The sequence below is a fragment of the Borostomias antarcticus genome (assembly GCF_949987555.1).
Source record: "Borostomias antarcticus genome assembly, chromosome: 10".
Lineage (NCBI taxonomy): Eukaryota > Metazoa > Chordata > Actinopteri > Stomiiformes > Stomiidae > Borostomias > Borostomias antarcticus.
The window spans coordinates 9,093,167-9,115,220 of record NC_140243.1 but is presented as its reverse complement, the minus strand read 5'-3'; the positions used below and the strand labels follow the sequence as shown (position 1 = coordinate 9,115,220).

Below are 22,054 nucleotides of genomic sequence, written 5' to 3'. Positions count from 1 at the left end.
GTCCAGATGCAGTTCATGCTGCTGTTCAGTCGGCAGGGGAAGCTCAGGCTTCAGAAGTGGTATGTACCCCTGTCTGACAAGGAGAAGAAGAAGATCACCCGCGAGCTGGTGCAGACAGTCCTGGCCAGGAAGCCAAAGATGTGCAGTTTTTTAGAGTGGCGCGACCTCAAGATTGTTTACAAGAGGTCAGTGTCAAAGTTCGATGAGTAAAACACACTTTTTTTATTTCAGAAATGATCATTTCATGTATCCACACAACCACACTAGCTGATGACAGAGGTTGCGAATCTCCCAAAGCAGCACGTCTCATTTCTGGAGTGAAATTTCACACTGTCCTGACAGTGATATTACTAGAATGATAAAGTACCACCGTACCAGGACTGAGACTCACACCCAGCATGCAGAAGATGCTATTCGCTCATCACACTTTGTTTTTTGCATTGTACCGGTACCCTGTACGTCATGACAAATAAACCTACTTGCGCGTTGTCCTGGGAAAAGCTTCTATCATTTCATTGTGTGTGTAGGTTAGAGAGTGGTTACTGTTTTACTTATAGGGAATCTGTTACTGACACCCCCCGGTTTAGATATGTAAAGCTCAGATATTCAGTCCCTGGCACAGACAGTGTGTGCTATTGAAATACTAAAACAACTTGACCTAGAAACTGGCAGGTCAGCATGGCTTGTTACAGGTCACGGAGGAAGAGATCTGCCTGGCTGTTTAAGCAGCAGGAGAGAGGGAGAAAATGCAGACCTCAGCATCGTCACTGAGCTTAATTACTATGAATCCTCTGGGTGCGAAGTGTTGATCAATGATTATGCAGTCAGGACCTGACAGCTCGTTACCAATGACCACAGGCTGGTTTCCTCATTTCAAGGTCCAGTGAGACAGCAGCATACTGAGATTATCTAGAGAACCGTGAACAGAAGCCAACTTTTAGTCCCTAAGCACGTACTTAACAGATTTGACTAGCCACAACCTCGTAGCTTGAAGGCCAACAGAGAGCATATTAGAATGGCAGCACTTAACAGAATATACAGTGTTCATGTTTCACAGGGCTGTTTGATTACTCAAACAATCAGGATTCAAACTCGTAAGAAAAAGAAAGGCTTACATTCTGTACCAAATGTATGTTTTTCAGGAAGAAACTCTTAAAATCAAAGATGATCTGAGGGATTAGAAATTGAGATGTGTTGCAGAGATACTTCGGTCTGTCACAGATTGAAAACTTAATTTCCTGGTGAATGTGCAGCTACCAAATCAAACTGTCTCCTCAGCCTACCTACTTCCCCTGTCTCAGAACAGGCAACTGAGTCCACGCTTAGCCCGTAGTCACATGCGATGAGATTGCCTCAGGGATTACCAGGGATAAAGAATGAGGAAGGCACGGGGAAAAGGAGGTCTTGACTGATGCAGCACTCATCAGCCTGCTACTGTACCAGGCGTTAAATGAATCCCATATGCTGAAAACAGCAATACTTTATTTCAGAAAAGCACCCGCTCAGCACTTCTGGCGTGAGTCAGGGGAGGTGATATATGTCACCGGGAGCTCCGGGGTGTCGGAGGACAGATGGTTTGTGCCTGCGCTTTGTCTCCGGCCTCTTCGGGCGATAAACGGCGAGTCATCCCAAGTCTGCCGATTATTCTACTGTAACGGGACCGGAAAGCACCACCGACGCCTCTCTCTCACCTCCTCCGTTCTTAGCGGGGGTGTGGGGGGGGGGAATGCACACACTCAGCACTGCTCCTTTATTCACTGAATATTTATACGGTATTAGTGGAGCCTCTTGTCAGGTTCACAGTGTGCACTGGCGCTGTTTCAAAGGGGTTTGCTCTTTTTTGGTGTACGTTTAGAATTGTGCTGAATCCTGCTCATTGTGCTGTTTCAGATATGCCAGCCTGTACTTCTGCTGCGCCATCGAGGACCAGGATAATGAGCTTATCACGCTGGAGATCATCCACCGATATGTAGAGCTGCTGGATAAGTACTTTGGCAGCGTACGTCCCCCCCCTCCAACACACACACACTTACACACACCTGACAGCTACAGTCAGTCTGTGGCTGTTTGCCATAGTGATAGATATAGTGCTTCAGTCAAGCTAGATCAGTGCAACTAGTGCAGAAAAGCACTCCTGTTATATAATATATATACAGTATATTGGTCTGTTGCAGTGTTATTGGGTCTCTGTTCTGCAGGTGTGTGAACTGGATATAATCTTCAACTTTGAGAAGGCCTACTTCATCCTGGATGAGTTCCTGCTAGGGGGTGAGGCTCAGGAGACCTCCAAGAAGAACGTGCTGAAGGCCATCGAGCAGGCTGATCTGCTGCAGGAGGTAAGGCTCCACTCTGGACTCTCCAATCCACCCCCCCAATCAGTGAGCTGACCCCCCAAGCTAACCTAAGCTTACTTATCCCCAAGTTAATGTGTTGGCAATTCATTGTCAAGATAAAGGGATCAGATCGGATTAAAGTGAAGTCATTGCACTGCACCATTCCTACTGGGAGTCAAACGATCCTTTTATGAATAACCACTATCACACATCTATTGACACCCAACCATGCCATGCTCATTGTCTGGAGAACTATGCCACTGTTTATTGGCTTTAGTGAAGCTAAAGGAGTCAGAAAATAACCAGACCACTGGGTGAGGACCACAAGGAGATACAAGCTCAGCATCATAGTCTCACACATGCGTGTAATTGCCCCTAACATGGATTAGACACGTACATCGTTTTATTGCTTCAGCTGAAAAAGCATGAAGAACATGGATACAGCCATGAATGCAGAAGACCTCCATTTGGCAGATGATGTGGGCCTTTGTTCCCCTCCATAGGGAACCCATCTTAGTTTCCATGTTCTGCTTCTGATCACAGCTGACGTGCCTTTCTCTCCCCATCTCTGCCTCTCTACTCCCGTTTGTGATCTGCAGAACCTAGACTTTCCCATCCGTCTCTTCCCAGGTACAGTTCATTGACCTACACAGAGCAGAACGCAGCTGTAGTTCTCAGTCATTAGCTCTATAACTGTAGTACCGAGTAAGTGCACAAAACCGCATACCAGCAACAACAATATTCCTATTCCTTTTAGTGTATATTTAGTGAAACAAGTCACTCACTTGAATAATACTGTTGACAGTAACGTGATGTTGTTACTGGTATGGGATTTTCTTAATGTTTACAAGTAGTAATCCTTATATCATGTAGTTAGTCCTAAACACTAACCAGTAACAGAGCCTAAGCAGCCTTCCTGAGAGCAATACTTCATAGACATGAGATTCGGTAGGAAGAAAAGAACTCGTCCTCCTCCCATCTCGCGGCTCGAGTCTCATTGAAGATTGCTATGCTCAGCCGCACTTCAGAATTAATGATAAATATTCCTCTCACCGTATCAACTGTTCTGGAACCTGATTAGTCTGATGATGGAGGATTATGATTTTCCGGGGGAAAGAAGCACTTCTCAATCGCAGAGAACCTCACCCACAGTCCCAGAAGCAGATCTGATCTCTGTAGTAATCAGACATTCCATGTGATATTATGGGATTTGGGGTTTATGTAAGCGGAGACAGACATGCAGCCCTGGAACAGAGTCCCATTGTTTGTGTTGTGGAGACCACACAAAGAACACTGACCTAGATGAGAATTGTACTTAGAGGGGAGCTTAATTAGCTGTTCCATTATATCAGCTGTAGCTATTCTGTATGTCTGCCTCTGCTGTATCATGCAGCATGAGCCCTGAAACCAACAGGTGACTGCGGCTATACTGCAGATATCATCAGCCAGCCACAGTACTACAGTACAACAGTCTCCTCTCTCACTCTGCAAATTGCTCTAGTTAAAGCTGAGTTATTCAGAGGGGAGCCATTCTGATTAGAGAACCTCTAGCAAGCAACGCAAACACAAATCAATCCCCAAGGATATTAGTCTTTGTGAAAGAAGCTGGATCAGGGATTTATTTACTCTCAGAGCAGTGCTGCAGAAGCCGAGCACACCACATTCCTCCCACGATGCTACAGTAGTCTGTACAGTTTCTTTTAAAAGTTAGTTTAGTGCTTTCACCCGACCCCTGACCCTCCTCTCACCTCTCAACAGCACACCCACTCCCTCCTACCACCTGCTGTGAGAACGAGCCTCACCCTCCCTATACTGCCGTGTACATCCTCTTAGGTTGGCACAGTTCGTTTGTTTCCTCTTGTGTCATCGTGGTTATTCATTCACTCTGGAAGTCTGAAGTCGGAGCCACGAGTCTCTAGTGCCCGCTCCACAGCTGACTACACGAGACGAGTCTCTGATTGGCTCGATTCTGTATTTGTCGAGCCAGAGTGAAGACTGGGGAGGTTTACCCAATGAGGAGATCTTATAGAGGGGCTAGAGTCCATGCCTCCATCCCAGTGCTTGGTAAATACCAGACTGATGCTGTCGCTCAGGCAGCATGGGTTTACACTGAGTGGCGCGTCCTTTTGATTGCATGCAGCATATTCTGCTCACATGGAACATGTGCCTTATAATGCTGTTGGGGGGGAAAGCAGGATGGAGAGACCTCATCAGACATGAACCCAAACTGGAAGGTTTTGGTCATGTCTGAATACAGTCTCACAAAGTCTGAAGCAGGCAGCATATTTCAACACCTACTGTATATGTCTCATCTCATATGATGATAGTGGCAGCGTTGTAACTTAAGACAAGATTTGCTACTGAATGATGTTTACAGATTGATAAAGAATTGTATTATTGTATTATGTTACAATGCTGTTTAAAAGATACCAAACAGGCATGCAGGGGCAGAAGCTATGCTGCCTGTGAGACGACTATCTTTTTGAATGAAACCACTATGGCCATGAGATGGTTTGGATTGGATGATGATATGATTCTGACTAAGGAATGGAATGTTCCTTCAATCTGGCAATTACAACTAATTTTCCACCTCAGGCTGTTGTTGATTCCCCAGACAGTTCATACTTAACTTATTTAGGTACAGTGCATTTGTGTACGGGGTACAGTTTTTATCTCTTTGTAAACACCAGCTGTAGCAGAGAGCCAAGTGGTGTCATGCTGTTAATTTGTCAATACTTTGGGTAATGACTGCATATTTAAGTATCCATGATGAGCAAACCTGTCTGGGATAATCTGCAAAGGCCAAATTACTTTAAACTGGAAAATTAAGTGCCATTGTTGAATTGGGGAAATACGTCTGTTTAACGTCTGTTTAACGTGGTAAGTAATTCTTCTCCAGATGATGGGGATTGCTGTCTTTCACATAATACACCTCCTCCTCATTAGTAGGACATGATTGAACAGAATGACTAGTATGTCCATATCTCATCTATACCGTTGCTGAGTTCTCTACCTGCATGGTCAGTAAGCAGAGTCAGGCCTCGTTACAAGCTAGTCATATCCTGCACCAGGTTTAGAGGAGTGGGTTTTTAACCTGGTAAAATAAAAGTAGGAGTAATGGAGGAGGAAGTCTAGAAGCTGAAAGTGTTTATCGCAGCATTACCACTGAGCAGTTGCAGGTCTCCATACCATATTCACACCAGCTGGTAGAATCGGGGAAAGATAAGGTATAGGGAGAGAGCTAAAATTAGGAATTGGGTCTGAGGGCTTAATAAGGCACAGTGTAGTAATTACACGGGAGGAAGACAATCCTCCAGGGATTTGGGTGAAACTATTTTAATTAGCCTTTAATGAAAACTTTCTCTAGAGCCTGCTGCTATTGGAGTGCAAGCAAACAGGTTGGTCATTTCAATAACTGCCTCAGCAGATTCTCCACACAGGGAGGTCTGTATTTAAGTGCTGGGAGATTAATCGGATAAGGAACGTTTCTTTCTTGTGGTCTGCGGGAAACTTGTGTCTTACTGCAACAGTAATTAGTGTTATTAAAAGGTTTCGGCTAATTTTCTCCCCCTCAAACAATGTTTACCCCACAGGTATGCTGGTCCCAAATATGGCCTCTGAATCCTCTGGTCTTTTCCAGAGTTAGAGCCACTGAGGTGAATACGTAAACAGTACATGTGTGAATAGTGGATTTCCCTTTAGAGCCCTCATAGTTAGACAGACAGTATTGCCCGCTGTGTCCCTACTTATGAATATAGTTTACATCCCATATATCTGGTCCCCCCACAATGGTAACCATTCGTCTTCATAGGAGGCTGTTACTAAATATTTATGTATGTTACTGGGAAACTGTGTGTGTGTGTGTGTGTGTGTGTGTGTGTGCGCATGTGTGTGTGTGTGTGTGTGTGTGTGTGCATGCGCATGTGCGTGTGTGTCTGTTTGTGTGCTTGCTTCTCCTTATCTCCTGAAGCCTGTTGAGTCTGTCTATAAGCTCTGTCTACAGATACAGTCCCAGTTGAAGACAACTCTGATTTTGGATGTATTGCTTTCAGTGTTTTGGCATTTGTAAGTTTAAGGTATATTATATAACTATACCTTTTGTTTATAATGCCATTTAAGGCCTGTGATCAGAATGCAGCCAACAGATCTGTTCTGCTTGTTGAAAGCAAGCTAGATCCATTCTAGTATGCCATACAGAGAATACCACATGGGTATTACTTCTCCATCAAGCTCTACAGTACTGTAGATCACTGGAATCCAATGATTTTCCTGTTCAAATAAGATTACAAAAATTACAACACAATAGCACAGTCTTATTCGAAAGTGATAACCTCTGATGACCCTTTGCCCGCCCTAGTTCGGCCTGAGAGGGAGATAAGTAGACAATGCTCTGCCTGCTGCTGTTTCTTTCTGGTCTGTTTGCTGTGGATGCTGTGTGTGCTGGGGGGGAGATCTTGGCTTGTACAGTAATGTCTTGTAAGCTGTGTGCATTTCTCTCCCCACCAGCCCCGCCATGAGTACTTTAATGTGCCTGTGTACTGAACAGCTGCCACTACTACTGCTGCTACTTCTGCTACCTACCTTGCATGCTGAGCCCCTCCCCTGAGTGCCTGGCTCCTCCCTCTCTGCCTCAAGCATCAGCGTCACATCATCATTGGTCCATTCCACTGTCAGTTACTCCCACAAGTTCAACACATTTGTGTGACCTCCAGTGTTTCCAATGTCTCTCTGCTAATAGTGCATGGCTTGAAGTGTAAGGTATGCCTAATACAGTCCCTCTACTCCCTGAGAAACGTGTAAGTGATGGCCTTTTTCATGTGTTTTTACTACCATGGCCATGGACTCTTCATTCTACGGTTTTGTTCTAATGTTTTGTTTATTAATTCTGTAGTCATTGAATTGTGTTTGTGTTCCATTTGGTGGATTCACCATAGATCATGCATAGGAAGTTACAAAGTACTGTATATCTTAGCGAGACCATGTCCCCTCTGTTCTAATGAATGTGAGTTTAGTGGATTTGAGCAACCATTCTTCAGCAATTCACTGAGATATAGTTTTTACGTTTTTGAAAGTTATTTATAGAAAAAGTTATGTATAGAAATGATTTATCAGATATTTAACTTTGTAAGGAGGCCCTATTTAAGGTAAGAGAAACTGAATTCTGTTTGTGTGAGAAGTTACTAGATATGAGTCATTTTATTGTTTGCACTGATTTGTCATTGACTGGAGATAAGGTTCTCATGTTTGAATCAAACCATTAAACACACAATGTCCTTCTGGATGGGCAATGGTAGATATTAACCACTATGTTCTGTATGTCATTGTATGTTTTTGTGCATGTGCCTTACTAATTAGTAGCAGGTTTTATACAGAGTCAAAACTATAGTCAAGTTATTTCTCTCGGACAGTTGAAAAAAATAGCCAAGTAGCTACATTTGCTACACCTACAGTATAGAATATCTAAGGAGTCAAACCCACTAAGTGTTTTTATCACACAGTGTGTTGCTCTGGATAATGGAAGATAAATAAATATTATACATCTCAAAGATACTGTTTGACAATCTAGTAATTTTGACATGGTGAAAGAGTAGTGGTGGGCTATTGTGTCTTCATAAATTACATCTTGTTGAAAGTTAAGCACCAGTACTCTGACACACACACAAGATGTTTGGCCCTAGAACGATGAAAACTGCTTGTATTACAACATAACACATTATCTGCCAGGAAGATAAACAGGGTGAACCATAAGTTTCCGACAGCGCAGGGGTGTTCTGTCCAACAGTGACAGCCTGTAATTATTGAATAATTTAGAAGCTATGGATCTGGATATGTGTGTAGAATGTTCTCTGCTGAAAATGGAAAAGCTTAAGTATCAGTATGTGGAAAATGATTCATCTATCCCTTCACAGGAGTAAATAATTGATATTTTCTCCTCTGTTCTGACACAAATCCTCTCTTTACTTTGTGCCGAACCTTTAGGATGCCAAAGTAAGTGTTAACTCCGTTTTGTGTCACTCTGTTTTACAGTATAGATTACATAAACTATGACTACAACATGTAGGTCTATAACTACTGTGGATTTTGTTGTTTCCGTTGACCATGCATCATACAGTGTAGATGACATTCACATGACTTGCATTTGGATGGAACTAGACAAAACATCTGTCTTGCAAATGTGGGGACTCATTGGATCTTGGGTTCTTTATGATAAATATGATGAGATGATAATAATAAAGATAAATGTAGGTCATTTTAGTTTTGGCAATGCCAGTCATTTGTTATGGACATATCACCACAAAAGGTAATTTGTCATTTTTCAAATCCATCTCATGTTTTCTCATCCATCTCACGTTTTCTCGTCTGGTTTGCGGTCTCATCATTTCTTATAGTTTGGTTTTTGTAAATGTAATTGACTTTAAATCATCTGGAGAGCTTTTGCTGATTGGGAGATACCCTACCATGCATCACCACTGTGGTGTGTGGGGGCGTCCTCTGGGGAGATGTTACTGTCTTCAAAGGCCTTCAAACTGAAATGTTAATCTGAGGGTACACTCTCAGAAAAAAGGGTACAAAAAAGACCCTGAAAAGGTACAAATGCTTGTCACTGGGGTGGTACCCTTAAGGTACAAAGCTATGGGTACAAAGTTGTACTGTGTGTGCCTCTACCTACAGTAACATGCTCTAAATTAAAGTCACAAGCGACTATACGGGGTCAAGCTTCAAGTGACCACACTGCAACGACCACACTGCAACAAATGAGAGACGCAATGGGCACGCGCAGCAACAAATGAGCGCAGCAACAAGCCCATCAACAGGCCATACTGTTACAGCACATTTGAGTTATAACATCAATGAAAATACAATGAAAGTGTGATGGGCATGGCTTTACACATAGTGCATAATGTACTACCATCCTGCCTGCACCCCCACTACCAGCCCGTGTAGGCTACTGACCATGTCCTAAGTGCTAGAGTCACGCAAATGCTTCGACGTGGTACAACATGGCAGTGCCTTCTTCGTATCCAGTGAGTTTAATCTCCCTAGATTATTGTTGTACAAAATTATAAGCACTTGAACTTTGTGGCCCTTTTTTTATATACATTTTGAATGCCGGTTTCTCCGCCATCTTGGATTTGTGGCGTAGTTACCCATAGTCTGTAGTTGCAACATGCCGAGTTACAGTATTTTTGCCTGATGACTTCAAGGGTTATTGGAGGGGGTAAAGGAAAATAATAAGAAAAACTAAAATTACAATAGGGATCTACGCACCTTCAGGGCTTGACGAGGCGTGTGTCAAGGTGAGGAACATCAGGGCCTTACAGGACGTTAGGGTTCAGCAGTGGCAGGGATGTTTAGGTGAGAAAAGCAGTGCACGTTTTAGAGGGCGGTGCTGTACAAGCCCCCCGTACCTAAAAGGGCAGTTGATTTGCAGTTGTTGAAGGGTATAGTCTCTGCACGCCTTAGGGTAGAGTACACTTATTTTTTGCTCATACACAATGTGGCTGATTTGTACGGTTGGGGCAGATGGGCCTAAACCACCAGTTCACAATGACAGCACTCTCAGGCTGGGCTTGAGGCTGATGCTGTGTGCTGGGGCTCTGTTCCAGGGGCAGCCTGGACTCATTGAGAGTAGTTGCGTAGAGACAAATGCTGTCTAAACTGCTGGCCATCATGGACAATGTATCCCATCCCCTACCCAACACTCTGGTCAGGCAGAGGGTCACCATCAGTAGCAGACTGATCCTCCCACAGTGCTCTACAGAGACCGTGACCGTTTCCTCATGCCTAGACCCTTTCCTCACACCATGGCTGAAGCAAAACAATGGTCAGGTTATTGTTGAGGAAGTTGGATGAAGATGGATAGATAATTAGTTGAGGCGAAGAAAGAGTGGTAGAGATTAGTTAAAATGTCCCCTAGTGTTACGGTGATCAGTTCCTTTTAAGATTATTAGAAAGAATATTTAGCCTACACAATTGCATCAAACCAATGGTGCCTTACTAATCATAATAACCTTTAAATAAGCATTATTTGACCTTCATTTTCTTCACTTACATAAACAGACAGTGAGTGTGTGGTCTCTGAAATAATAAAGAAATGTAATATATAACTAACAGAAATACTTACACAAATAACTAAATAGCCTAACTCAAATAGTCATTGAATTGCTGAAACAGTCTATCTAAGCCTGTTGCTGCCCTCCTGTGGCCGAAAACAGTCCTTCACCAGTAATACATTTTTGTAGCCAATGAAAAAGAACGTGGACTAAAACATACTTGGACAACAGAGCATAATGAACATAAAGTCAAACAGTACAGTTACTCTTAGCTACCAATAGCCTATAACCAGAGATTACATAATAGTATGAAGAAGCTATCAAAATCCCTACCGATGCCATTGCTAGCAACCTAGGGCTAACACTAATCTACCGGGCATTTCTAAGCAATGATAAAACATTGTGGTAGAATCTCACCATTAAGGGATTGAACCAGTACACTTTCATCACCTTGTTCAAATATAATTATCCCTCACACTGTTATCCATCTCTATACTAATAAAAGACTTACAACCAGGGCTGCCAAGTTTGACCAAAGGTTTGGAGTGAGATTTACTTTACCTTTACCTTTAATGCTAGCTAGCTAGTTAGCTAAATGTGTCAGCTAGCTAAGATAGCTGCCGCAACGATAAGTAGCGTTAACATTTGAGTAGCAAATGTTCCCTCAATATGTGACAGGGCGACAGGGCAGGGCAACAGGGCAGGGCGTCAGCACGTGCAAATGCAAGTGGAATTCCGCTCGGAGACCGCTACCGACTCGCCAGCAGAAATTCTGCAGCTGTTTAACAACGGTGCCTCTTTAGACACTCCCCAGTAGAAACACTCCAGCGGATTCGGTCTGATTCCGATGGAGGACCGATATCTGTGTGCTATCTGGTCAAAAGTTGGAGTGAATGGATGAACGTTTGGAGGTTTGGGGTATAGTCCCATAAAATCATACCCATCGGGTCTTGAACCCCGATCTCCCGGGTGGGAGTCCAATACTTTCACCGCTACTCTACTTGTGCAGTAGAGATCGGCGGGTTGATTATGGTGTTTTTTATTTTGGTGTGCTGGGACTACTGTCTCTTGTGGTGCCAATGGAGAAATGCAGGTCAACATTGACCAGAGTAAGGAAGCTGAGTGACAAACGCTATCCTAGGTGCTGGCTTAAAGCCATGCACAAAAATAGCTACCGAGAGAGGGCTGATAGAATACCAACATTCCAGCCCAGAAGGTGGCCGATGAGAAGTAGGTTGGTGAATGCTGTGCAGTAGGAGACGAATGCTGTCCAAACTGCTGGCCATCATGGACTATCAACAAAACAAACATTCGTCACACAGTGAGAACGCCTGCACGTACCTTTGGTGTGGGCGGCAATGCTGAGACACACACACATCATGGTGGCTGGAGCGCCCAGAGTACGAATCCGCCCACTCCAAAGTTGACTGATTCTTAAAGGAGTAGTAAAGAGAAAATGCATGTTTAGCCCTGTTTTAAGGTTACTTATGATCATATACAATGGTTCAGATCAAAAAGTTGACAAAGCTAGTATTTTCGAGAAAGTTGATAATTGCTCTACCACCGTTTTGGTCATACGATGTGGATGGGCATCTTGAAAAAACATGATTAACTCTCGATTTCAAAGACAGAAAACTCACCTAGGTGTTAGTTGGCGTTCTGACATATAATTCGCCATAAAGTAAGATTCTAGTTCATCTGGAAAGGCTTTTTTACATATTTAGCATATAACTATTTAGTCGCAGCACATACGTGTGTAAACTTCCGCAAACTAGGTAGCCTAGCAACATAAACAATAACAATAGCTAACGTAAGTAGTTCCGCTTCAGAATCCCCTCTGCGGATTGATCTACACATCTACAACGGTCGCTTCAATACAAGTCAATGGATTTCATAAAATGATCAATAAAACCCTACAGGATTCATACTTTGCGGTGAATTTGATGTCAGAACACCAACGGACACCAATTACACCCTCGGTGAGCTTCTTGTCTTTGAAATCGAGAGTTTAAAATGTTTTTGAATGATTTTTCAAGATGCCCATCCACGCCCATTGTTTGACCAAAACGGTGGTAGAGCAATTATCAACTTTCTCGAAAATGCTAGCTTTGTCAACGTTTTGATCTGAACCATTGTATATGATCATAAGTAACCTTAAAACAGGGCTAAACATGCATTTTCCCTTTACTACTCCTTTAACGAGTTGACAATTCGGTCTGTCTGATATCAGCAGTAGCCTACCTTTCAGCAATGTGTAGCGTAGGCTATAGACTACCTTTTACTTGGAAAATTGATTAGTATCCCCCGGGAACAAGATTGTGCCTTAGGGTAAATTTGTGAATTTTGTACCTTAAAGAACGAAACGTATCTCCACTGTACCTTTATTTCTGAGAGTGTACATTGCACTGCATGGCTGTTGAAGTGAGTGAAGGATTTTCTGCCGAGTGCGTTTCCCAAACAACATTACTGTTGTTCTGAGTGTGATCTCTCAACTGCGCCCCCTGTCCTTTTGTAGGAAACAGAGACCCCGCGCAGTGTACTGGAAGAAATTGGACTGACATAAACATTGGTCCCTGCTCAACCACTACCTATCCTCCTCCTCTGTCTGATAGCTACGCTCCTGTCTGCTTAACGATGTAGCGCACACAGATCACAGACACACACAGGCACACGCGTGCTCCTGTCTGCTTAACGATGTAACGCACAAACACACAGGCACACACATGCTCCTGTCTGCTAATGTAGCGCACAGACACACATGCCACCTCTCAACCTGTCATTTAATCTTTTTACCAACGCACAATGCAGCATTGTTCAGGGTAGCCTATCTCACATTGGGTTATTGTTTTATCATCAGCACGCATGTCCACAGTAGTTCAGAATGATTTTCAATAGCGTGTTCTTATCTGTCAATAAATGAGAACAACATAGGGAATATAGTTTAGCAAGACTGGGCATTAATTAAGTTTGCAGTTTTTCTTATAATACAGTGAAAAGCTTATTTTTGTCTTTTTTTTAAAATCAAAACTGACTAGGCCTAATTCAGGAACGAGCCACAGCTTAAATGCATGTAATGAGTGGTGTACATTCAGATGGCCAAACACAGACACATAAATATGAAGATTTCTTTTTCTTTTTTTTTACCACAATCCCAAGTAAGCACTGTGTTATTCAGTGTCCTCAGATTTGTATTTGAGAGCTGCATATTCCCTGTGTCCGGGGAATGGGTGAACTACTTTCATAAAAACATAAAACCAAAGAGTTGTTTTTGTTTCCTGTTTAATTGCCTTGATTCTAATTATATGTTAAAACTTTGAATCAGTTCAACTACTGTATTTAGTCACATTTAACCATACTTGTAAGCACAAAGATTGAATTTAGTGCCAAGATTTGTATTTATTTTTTAGAAATGTGCCACTGTGATTTGTGATGTACAACTGCACACTAGTCTTAGCCACTGCAGATGTAACAAGAAGTTCACCAAAGTGCAGGGCATGTCAACCATCATGTGTTCATTTATTTCAGCCTCTCCATGTCAGTAATGACAGGTATGTCTGCATTTGTTTGGAGAGCTGTCATGTATTGCTGTTTGAACCAGTATTTGGTGTTCCAACTTAAAAATATAATTTAATTTGTTTACAACAATTCATAAGTGTTGGTGTCTTCTTGTGAACTGACAATTCATTCCCCATCTATATAGTGAGATATCCCAAGATCATAAAAAGTAGTTCAACAAAGTGGCAAATTGATAATTGATTGGTTTTAAGAGAATATATTTATTTGTCGGGACTTTGCCAGAATTATTGGGCTAAAAAGAAACAGGTTAAAATCTTTTCAACAACTGGAAAAATATTAATTGGCTTAGGCTACTTCAAAACAGCAATGTATGAATTACATCCAGTTTATCACAATCCCACCACTCAAATAGTGGGGGTATTTGACAAGATGAAACAAGACAAAATATAGCAAGAATGATAGAAAAGACAGACACATGTGGCATTGGATTTCATTAAAACACTTTGGCAGCACTGACATCTCTGGTCTAAACTGGGGTAAGGCTCACTGGCAAGATTATATCAATAACCACATCCAAATACAAAAGTTAAGAGGCCTCTGAGGATGTGTGCAGATCAGGCATTTTGTTGCATATAATGTGTACATGATAAACCCCTTTGACAGTTATGGATCTATGTACTTTTTAATCATCATGATGAAGATAATTCTGTTAGAAAGATTCTGCACAGATTTGTAGTGGATTGTTATCATGACAACAAAATGCCTGATCTGCACACATCCTCAGAGGCCTAGAGCCAGCATCACTCACATCTATATCCATGAAACACAGAAGTCACAATGAAAGGTATAAATATAATCTTCTACACTAGCATATCAAGGCAGGTTTCAAATCTGTTTGATTGATTATCCACTCTCATTTGGGTATGAACATCATCCAGGACGCACAAACTGAATGAAGTGGTCTGGCCTGGGACATGAGCTGTCCAAGATGGCCCTGAAGCACTAGCCGATGTGTAAAATGGAGGGTGCTTATGTACAGTAACCAAGCTGAATTGGTTAAATTCACTCCATATAAATACCGCCCACCCACACACTGTCGAACTGTTAGCTTTTTGGTGGCAATGCTGGCTAAAGCAGTGTTGATAAGAGGTGGTCAAAGCGCGTTTGTATAAGTCAGAGGACCTAAGATCACTGAGGTTGAAAGTAATACTGACGAGTGACGCGGCGACACCAGTTCCGACCCCGACGTGGGCGACAGCTGCTTATCTCTGGTCCTTTACCGCATCTCCTTTACTAAAGGAATTCCAAAGGCTGGAGTGGACCTGCAGAGCTGCTCTACTCCTGCTGCAGCAGCTCCTCGATCTCCCTCTCCCACTGTTCCCCCGGGTTCTCCCCGCTGGCCACCACCTCGTAGTCCTGGAGCTCCCGCTGCAGCTCCCTCTCCCAGTCTGCCGTCTCATCTGAAAAGCACAACAGTCTCCTACTCCTTCTTTCTGCTCTGACATAAAAGCGACACGACCCCATACATTCTGGTAGTTTTTCCCTCAGGCCCTCAGACTATTAACTCCTGAGTGTGTGCATTATGTGCATTATACTGTATATGCCATCTGTTTATAGTGCATTTGTTTATTATGTTGATAATGTATCATATGTCTATATGTAGCATATGTCCATTATTTCTGTAGTGTATATACTGTATGTCTACATGTCTATAGTGTACTATATGTATATTGTGTCTGTTTAATATGCTGAGTTTAATTTTATTATATGTAAATACGGTAACTGTTGGTAGTTCGCGCACCCAAGAATTTAAATCGCTGGTACACTCGTGTACAGTGATGGGATAATAAACAGATTTGATTTGACTCATGGAGCCAAAAAGCTCAGACTTCAAAGTCTGTGGCCTCTAGCCCTTGTGGTCTCTCTCAGACCCTCCACTGCTTACCGTCCTCTGTGAACTCCAGCTGCTCCATCTCTCTGCGTAGGTCTTCCTTCTTCATGCTGGAGGAGTCGAAGGCATCGCTAACAAACTCAGACACTCCTGGACAGGTGGAGATGTCCGCCTCATCCTGTCATCATACAGAGAGAGTGTGACTGACCACACAGTCTCATTTAAATCAGCTGACTGTGTCTGGTCTCTGATAGAAGAAAGTATGAAGTATTCATCTACATTCACAATAACTGCAAGGCAGGTGGGCAGATATGTGCAAACGGTATGAAAACTAACTCTCTTACCTCATTGGTCTCAGGTTTGGCATTGATGGTAGGAGGGGGTTTCGGTCTCACAAGATCTGTAAAATAATTAAGCAATTAAATAAATAGTAGTACAACAGAAGCCTCATTACTTATAATGTGATTATGGATTCATAATCAATTTTTTATTTATTTATATTACTTCCTGTCTTCTGATCATCGTCAGGGTTGGAACTGTTTTTCCTCTCCCTCGCAGCTTGTTGCTGTGCAGCAAGGGCTGTGAGCTGAGCAGACTGCTTTATCAGGGAGACACGGTAGAAGTAATTCCTCCAGAAGACATCCTCCTTCACACTGACACCAACACAAAAGAGAGAGTTTCATCAAGCTCCACACACCTCAAGACTGAGCAATACATAAGGCTATGCTAACAGCACTATTTCAGTCAGGTCACACACTCACTGTTTGGGGACCAGATCAAAGCGCATCCTGTTGAGGAGCTCGTCCTCCTGCAACATGACCAACGCGATCGGGTACATCTGCTCAAAGTCAAACTGAAACTGCACGCCAGCAGGTGGGTCTCGCAGAAAATTCCTCTTGTCCTGTAACAACCAACGATGTGTGTGCAAAAAATCTCAACTGTGTTAATCTGATTCTGTATAGGCACTCTTGTTCACACTCACAGCTGAGAGGGCTAACATCTGTTGCTGTATGGTCTCTTCTTCATTATAACCAACCCATGGTGGAACTGCAGCATCTATTTAGGGGGAGCAATAAACGTACACATAAAAAAATACAAAACATAACATGTGTAGATACCACAGTCTTATCATATATCAAATTTGTATCAAAACAAAGCTGTGACACTTGCCAGTCTTTTTTGCATTTCTCTCCTGAACAAACTTATTTTGTTCTTTCTGGAAATCTCCCCAAATTGTCTATTGGTAAAAAAATATATATAAAGAATTACAACTTATGTCTAGATCACTTTGAAACGGTCACATATCCAGAACATATTGGCCGGGTTTCCCGATAAAGAACCTTCTTAAGGAACCCTTAAGTAACCCTTTGTAATGGAGTTAAGAAGTACTTTGGAGTTAAGTGCTTCTTAACTCGTTCGGGAAATCCGGCCATAGTCAATTCACTGGCGGGGAATCATCAGCGACAGATGCACCTTGTCAATAATACCATCGATCTTCCCCTCCTCGACACTCTTCTTTATTTTTTCAGCCGTCTCGGCAACGGATTCTGATAGTTTCTTTGAGGTACTGCTTGCAAAGTTGAAAAGGCGTCCTTAGGAAACAAAGAAAATATGTCACATGCGCTATGAAAAGAAATAATTAATATGGCATGGAGCTCATCTAGACAATCTGTTGGTAGAAGACACCTGCAGTTGTTATATCACATAGCTTTTACCACTTAACCCCTTTGCTTTCTGCAGAAGCTGCTGAGGCCGATCCTCGCCATCTCTGTCAACACTGGTCGGTATGTTTACTTCTTCACTATCAGTGGTCTTCTCGTCTTTAACATCAGTAATATCAGCAGATTCAATCCGCAATGTCTTTGGACCTGGCGCACTCTCTAGTCCAAGCCACGTACCCCAGCCTTTGAGCATGTTAGTGTTTAAAGATAATGCTATCTACCAAGTCAGCTAACTTTATAGCTAGCTAGCTAGTTAGTTGCTCGCTTGTTAACGTCAACGTCGACACCAAAAACAGTAATCAATTTCCGCGTTGAGGACAACTGGCCCTCCTCCCGACCCTTACCCAGTGCAGAGAAGTAGTGTTGTCGTGGTAACGCATGTGTTCTCGCCCAACCTCTGAAAGTCCTCTTGTGTTTAGTCTGATTCAAAAACTTGGCACCCCACAAGCTACAGCAAACGCTGGATTTGTAGCACTGGATGTTTAAATACTTTTGTAACTCTTGATATTGACTCTAACCGTTGGACTGGTCTAGATTTTACAATGTTAGCTAGCTAGCAACTTAAGTTGCAACCACAGCAAAGTTGAAGGTCTAAGCTAAAGCTAGCTAAACTAAGTTAAAGTTAACTGTTAGCTAATGTTAGCTATTCTAAGTTAGCTTGGTCGTGAGTGTGACTCCATGGTGTGACTACATCAGGTAAGTTTAGCTAGCTAGACAAGTTTGAGCTATCAGATAGCAGAGAAACTAACGTTAGCTGGCTATGTAGCAAAATAATACGAACGATAAAGTAAGCAAGATATCTTTAAACGTGTCCACCGCCACCAGGTGGTGCTATTGTGTTGTCCAACTTTAATTGCATCCATCATCAACCTGTTGAGTGAGCGCTCATGGTTTCTGTATCTGCCTGACTAGTCTAGCTGCTTATGTTGTAAGTCGTTGTCCATTAGCATCTTACCCAGCTAGTTATATCAGTGGTATAAATCTGTATACTTTTATGCGAGCGTATAACGATATTTTTACGTTAGCAAGACTAGGGAGCTAGCTGACTTTGCACAGTCACATCCCTGCGCTGCGCAGCCGGTGGCAGGGTCTATTGTCTAGCTGGCTGGCTGGTTGGCTGACTGACTGGGTTGTGCGCTTGTCAGTAACCATCCCTTCTTCTGGTCATTCATGTTGCTTTGAGCTAACGTTAGCAGGCTAATCCGTAGTTCCAATAGCACCGCAGGCAATCTACAGACTTCAGGCTTGCTAGCTAGCGAGCTAACGTTTGTTTGGCGAAAGGCGAATTACTAGCGTGTTTGTCCGTAAACAACTCTGTTTATTAAAATTGGTCCGGTAATTTATCAGGGCAAAGTGAAGATATGAAGAATGCGTAACCTGGAAAGCTGTTTAACGTTACCACTGGGCAGCGCGACAAGCAAGCGAAGTCCTTCTCAGCAAGTTGAATTAACATTAACATTAACATTAACATTAGGTAAGTCACTTAAACGCCGTTGAGCACGAGCCTTTGCCCGTATTATTCTTCCTGGCTGGCTGTAACCTTTCTGAACTTTGTGAAGGCTATGTGAAACCTACCAATCATAATCAGAATTGCCTTTTGTGTGTTACCATCTGCTTCAGTTACAGTAAATGTGGTACTGCCTGCCTGCAGGTTGCCACTGGCTTGTAAACCGAAAACCTAAGTATTGCTGCTGGTCGATGAAGATGAAGAGAGGTTATTTAGCTCGCCTGCATGTGGACAACACGTTGTGTTTAATTCTCTAACGTAAGAGCATTAGAGAGTCTGGAGTGTGAACAGGTGTCAACGCAGCTGTAGGGATGTAGTCAATTGTTGCGGTAAAGTAAATTAATTTGCCTCTACTGCCAGGGAAAACAACTGCTGTGTGTTTTGTATCTTTTTTCCTCAAAGTGCCATGGATACCGGGGACAGTAGGAGTAACACCCGACTTTCAGATGCAGATCAAAGCCATCGGCAAGTGATGGAGAGGCCGGGAGACTTGGATCAGAGGACCAGGGACGGTGAGGGCTGGAGGCTTGTGGATGTGCTTCTCTCTGGTGGTGCACCCTGGGGGTTTACTCTCCGAGGAGGCCGGGAGCATCGAGAACCTCTACTCATAACAAAGGTAATCACTCGACGAGGTGATTTTTGGCCCCAAAATGTGGGTGATTCACAGCTACAGTACCTGCCCGTTGCTTGAGGCCCTACCTCACTCACACCCAGCTATGTGCTTTTCTGTTACTTTATGTTCCTAAGATTTTTGACTTAAGACAAATGCTTCCTGCTGTAAAAGGATGCTTGTCAGCCAGAGCTGGCGAGGACCAGTGATGAATTTGCCTGTGTGAATGAGTTAGATTACCAGCGGAAGCTGACGGAAAACTCAGTTAATGTGTGAAAAAAAGAACACAGGCTTTCCTCGTCCCCCCCCTCCCCCCAGTCCTTCTGTCATCCGGGTCTATGAAGTCATATTCCTGCTCTATAAACCTGTCTGGCCAAGCTGAGTGACAGCTCCATGTTCTGCAGCCCCATATTGGTTCGCACTGTAAACTGCTTTGCTGTCTCTGTATCAAACATGACCTGCGCCATCCCCTCCACAGGTATGTGACACACATTCCAGTGTTTCTTCCCAAAGAGGCCCCTGTTCAGTATCACGTGGCCTGTAGGTTGCCTGTGCAATACGGGGAGACTTTTAGGCTATATTATACAGCAGTGCTGCAATTTGTTGTCCACTAATATTTGATGCTAAAGCACAATGTAGATCTCTTTCCCATAGTTGTGTTTTGGTCTGTGAGATTAACCATAATGTGCAAACTGCATAGAGGTGAGTGCCAGTGATAGGGAAACATTAATAAAATCACCCTCTAACTCGGGCTACTTCTCTGTTGGCTGGTTAATGATTTACCACAAAGGACCTTGTTGGTTAATTTGAGGAGGAGAAACGCCAGCTCCTGTTTGTCTGGAATTCGTCGTCTGCTTGCTTTTGTGTGTCATTTCTGTATTGACCCAAACAGGTCCGAAGTCCACCACACGTATATCATATCGTTCCATTTAAGCACGAGAACTGTATGAGCTCAGAGCAGCAGAGTAGCAACCACCTGTACTCTGTAGATTTTAAGGACATGTGACTCAAATGAGCAGAATTCCTGCCATTTTCTTAAGTAGGCTATTTAAGAGGCTGAAAGCTTATGGTCTGGCCACACTGCTGAATTGTTAAGTGTAATCCACTTCCCAGTTGTATCGCAACGTTGGTTTTAGGCTTGGCAGTATTTCGATACCTTTCGTCACTGAATACCAGAGCAGAGCTCCGGGGGACCTGGTCTCAGTACTCAAACCTCAACGGTCACACATCAACAATTGGTGAGATGTTAATTTTTGACTGTCTTTGTATCACATGAACTGCTGTAGCCCAATGTAGGCTACGCCAATGTCAGTCTTTGATTTTCTTTTTTTTCTTCTTTTTTTTTAGAGGTATGATTAACAAATTGTTTAGCTTTGGTAATATTTGATGACAACGTGCTTTCTTTTTATCACATGGAAAATTGGACGCCATGAACTAAAAAGCTTACATCAGCACAGATGTGGACTGTGTAGAGCTAATACTCTGCTTCTTTTCTTTTTTTAAGTCTCATGGTGTGAAGTGATGTAGGCCTAATTGCACTCACAGTATGCGGCATGTTTGTGTCTGTTATCAGCTCCAGTAGGTTATAGGGAATTGTTAACTCAAGCTTTGCTCTCTTATATATTAGTGTTGAGTGTTTTGGGTGAGCTTGAGAGTCCCATCCATGAGTAACTGGCAGTACCAGGAACAGGAGAGGAATGTTGGAGCTTTGCTAGATTCTCCAAATGTACTGAATTACCCCTGACAGCCTGAAGCCTGTTGGAATGGCATGATGTGGCATCTGTGATAAATTTAGCCAGGATTAAAGATCCAGAGCTTCTCTGGAGGGTTCCTCAGATTGCCGTCTTTGATTTTGTTGAATTGAATCCAGGTGTAGAGGCAAAGTGATGAAGAGGGTAAGATCGAGATGGATGAATTCCCATTGCCCCAGGGTCGCTGTTACTCATAGACATCACTTAGTGGTGATGATGTTTACAATATCTTAAGTCTGATGTCCTCTGTTATCAAATGCGCAACGTAGCCCAGGCCTAGGCTAATACTTAGGATTCATTGTCTGTGTTGTTGTGTGTGAAGGAAAGATTTATTTGTAAAGATCACATTTCATCATGCCGTCTGTCTTGTTCTTTCTATATAGCTTACTCCACTATGAGCACACAGCAGCCAGTGCTGGTGATCTCTAGTGTACTAGCCGCAGGAACACAGTACTCACAGGGGAGGGCTGACATTACAGGCTCTGTTATTTTCCCTCATTTATGGTCTTCATAACTTTCGTAAATGAAAAGAGCATAAAGGCCCAGATTGAAGACCTTCAGAGCATTGTTTAAACTTTGAAAAAATAATCTGGATCTAATTAAAATTCTTAACATTCCACTCATACCTTATGTTTTGCCAAAGATCTTCATGGACTTTGTTTAAGTCCCCT

General features: G+C 42.8%; 2 protein-coding genes across 8 annotated transcripts; one reads left to right on the top strand and one right to left on the bottom strand.

The window, feature by feature from the left end:
- Positions 1-12,950, top strand: LOC311314699 (AP-1 complex subunit sigma-2; the record flags this gene model as incomplete). Of its 5 annotated transcripts, none has more annotated exons than XM_084445153.1 (5): positions 1-185; positions 1,891-1,999; positions 2,199-2,336; positions 5,927-5,989; positions 6,840-6,875. In XM_084445153.1, 5 exons carry the CDS (start codon positions 7-9, stop codon positions 6,873-6,875), a joined length of 525 nt encoding a protein of 174 aa, XP_084301279.1. The 5 variants fall into 5 exon arrangements, with proteins under 5 accessions (XP_084301279.1, XP_084301275.1, XP_084301276.1 ...); XM_084445149.1 differs by lacking the exons at positions 5,927-5,989; positions 6,840-6,875 and adding exons at positions 8,313-8,321; positions 12,903-12,950 and having other exon boundaries at positions 7-185; XM_084445150.1 differs by lacking the exons at positions 5,927-5,989; positions 6,840-6,875 and adding an exon at positions 12,903-12,950 and having other exon boundaries at positions 7-185.
- A 1,225-nt stretch (positions 12,951-14,175) lies between these two features.
- Positions 14,176-17,783, bottom strand: LOC311314050 (synapse-associated protein 1-like). Of its 3 annotated transcripts, XM_084444343.1 has the most exons (9): positions 17,510-17,783; positions 17,268-17,386; positions 16,965-17,031; positions 16,777-16,850; positions 16,556-16,695; positions 16,299-16,447; positions 16,139-16,194; positions 15,849-15,972; positions 14,176-15,363 (listed from the first exon to the last, which is right to left on the bottom strand). In XM_084444343.1, the coding sequence occupies exons 1-9, from the start codon at positions 17,706-17,708 to the stop codon at positions 15,239-15,241; spliced, it is 1,053 nt and encodes a 350-aa protein (XP_084300469.1). In that variant the 5' UTR covers positions 17,709-17,783; the 3' UTR covers positions 14,176-15,238. The 3 variants fall into 3 exon arrangements, with proteins under 3 accessions (XP_084300469.1, XP_084300470.1, XP_084300471.1); XM_084444344.1 differs by lacking the exons at positions 16,965-17,031; positions 17,510-17,783 and having other exon boundaries at positions 17,268-17,387; XM_084444345.1 differs by lacking the exons at positions 16,965-17,031; positions 17,510-17,783 and having other exon boundaries at positions 16,556-16,850; positions 17,268-17,387.
- Positions 17,784-22,054: the final 4,271 nt, after the last annotated feature.

Excerpts from the sequence above, each read along its gene's own strand:
- LOC311314050 (XM_084444343.1), bottom strand. The coding sequence starts at position 17,708 with ATGCTCAAAGGCTGGGGTACGTGGCTTGGACTAGAGAGTGCGCCAGGT. Across the intron at positions 16,696-16,776 it reads AGATGTTAGCCCTCTCAGCT|GACAAGAGGAATTTTCTGCG; the intron begins GTGAGTGTGAAC and ends TGGTTGTTACAG. Across the intron at positions 15,973-16,138 it reads CCAAACCTGAGACCAATGAG|GATGAGGCGGACATCTCCAC; the intron begins GTAAGAGAGTTA and ends GTATGATGACAG.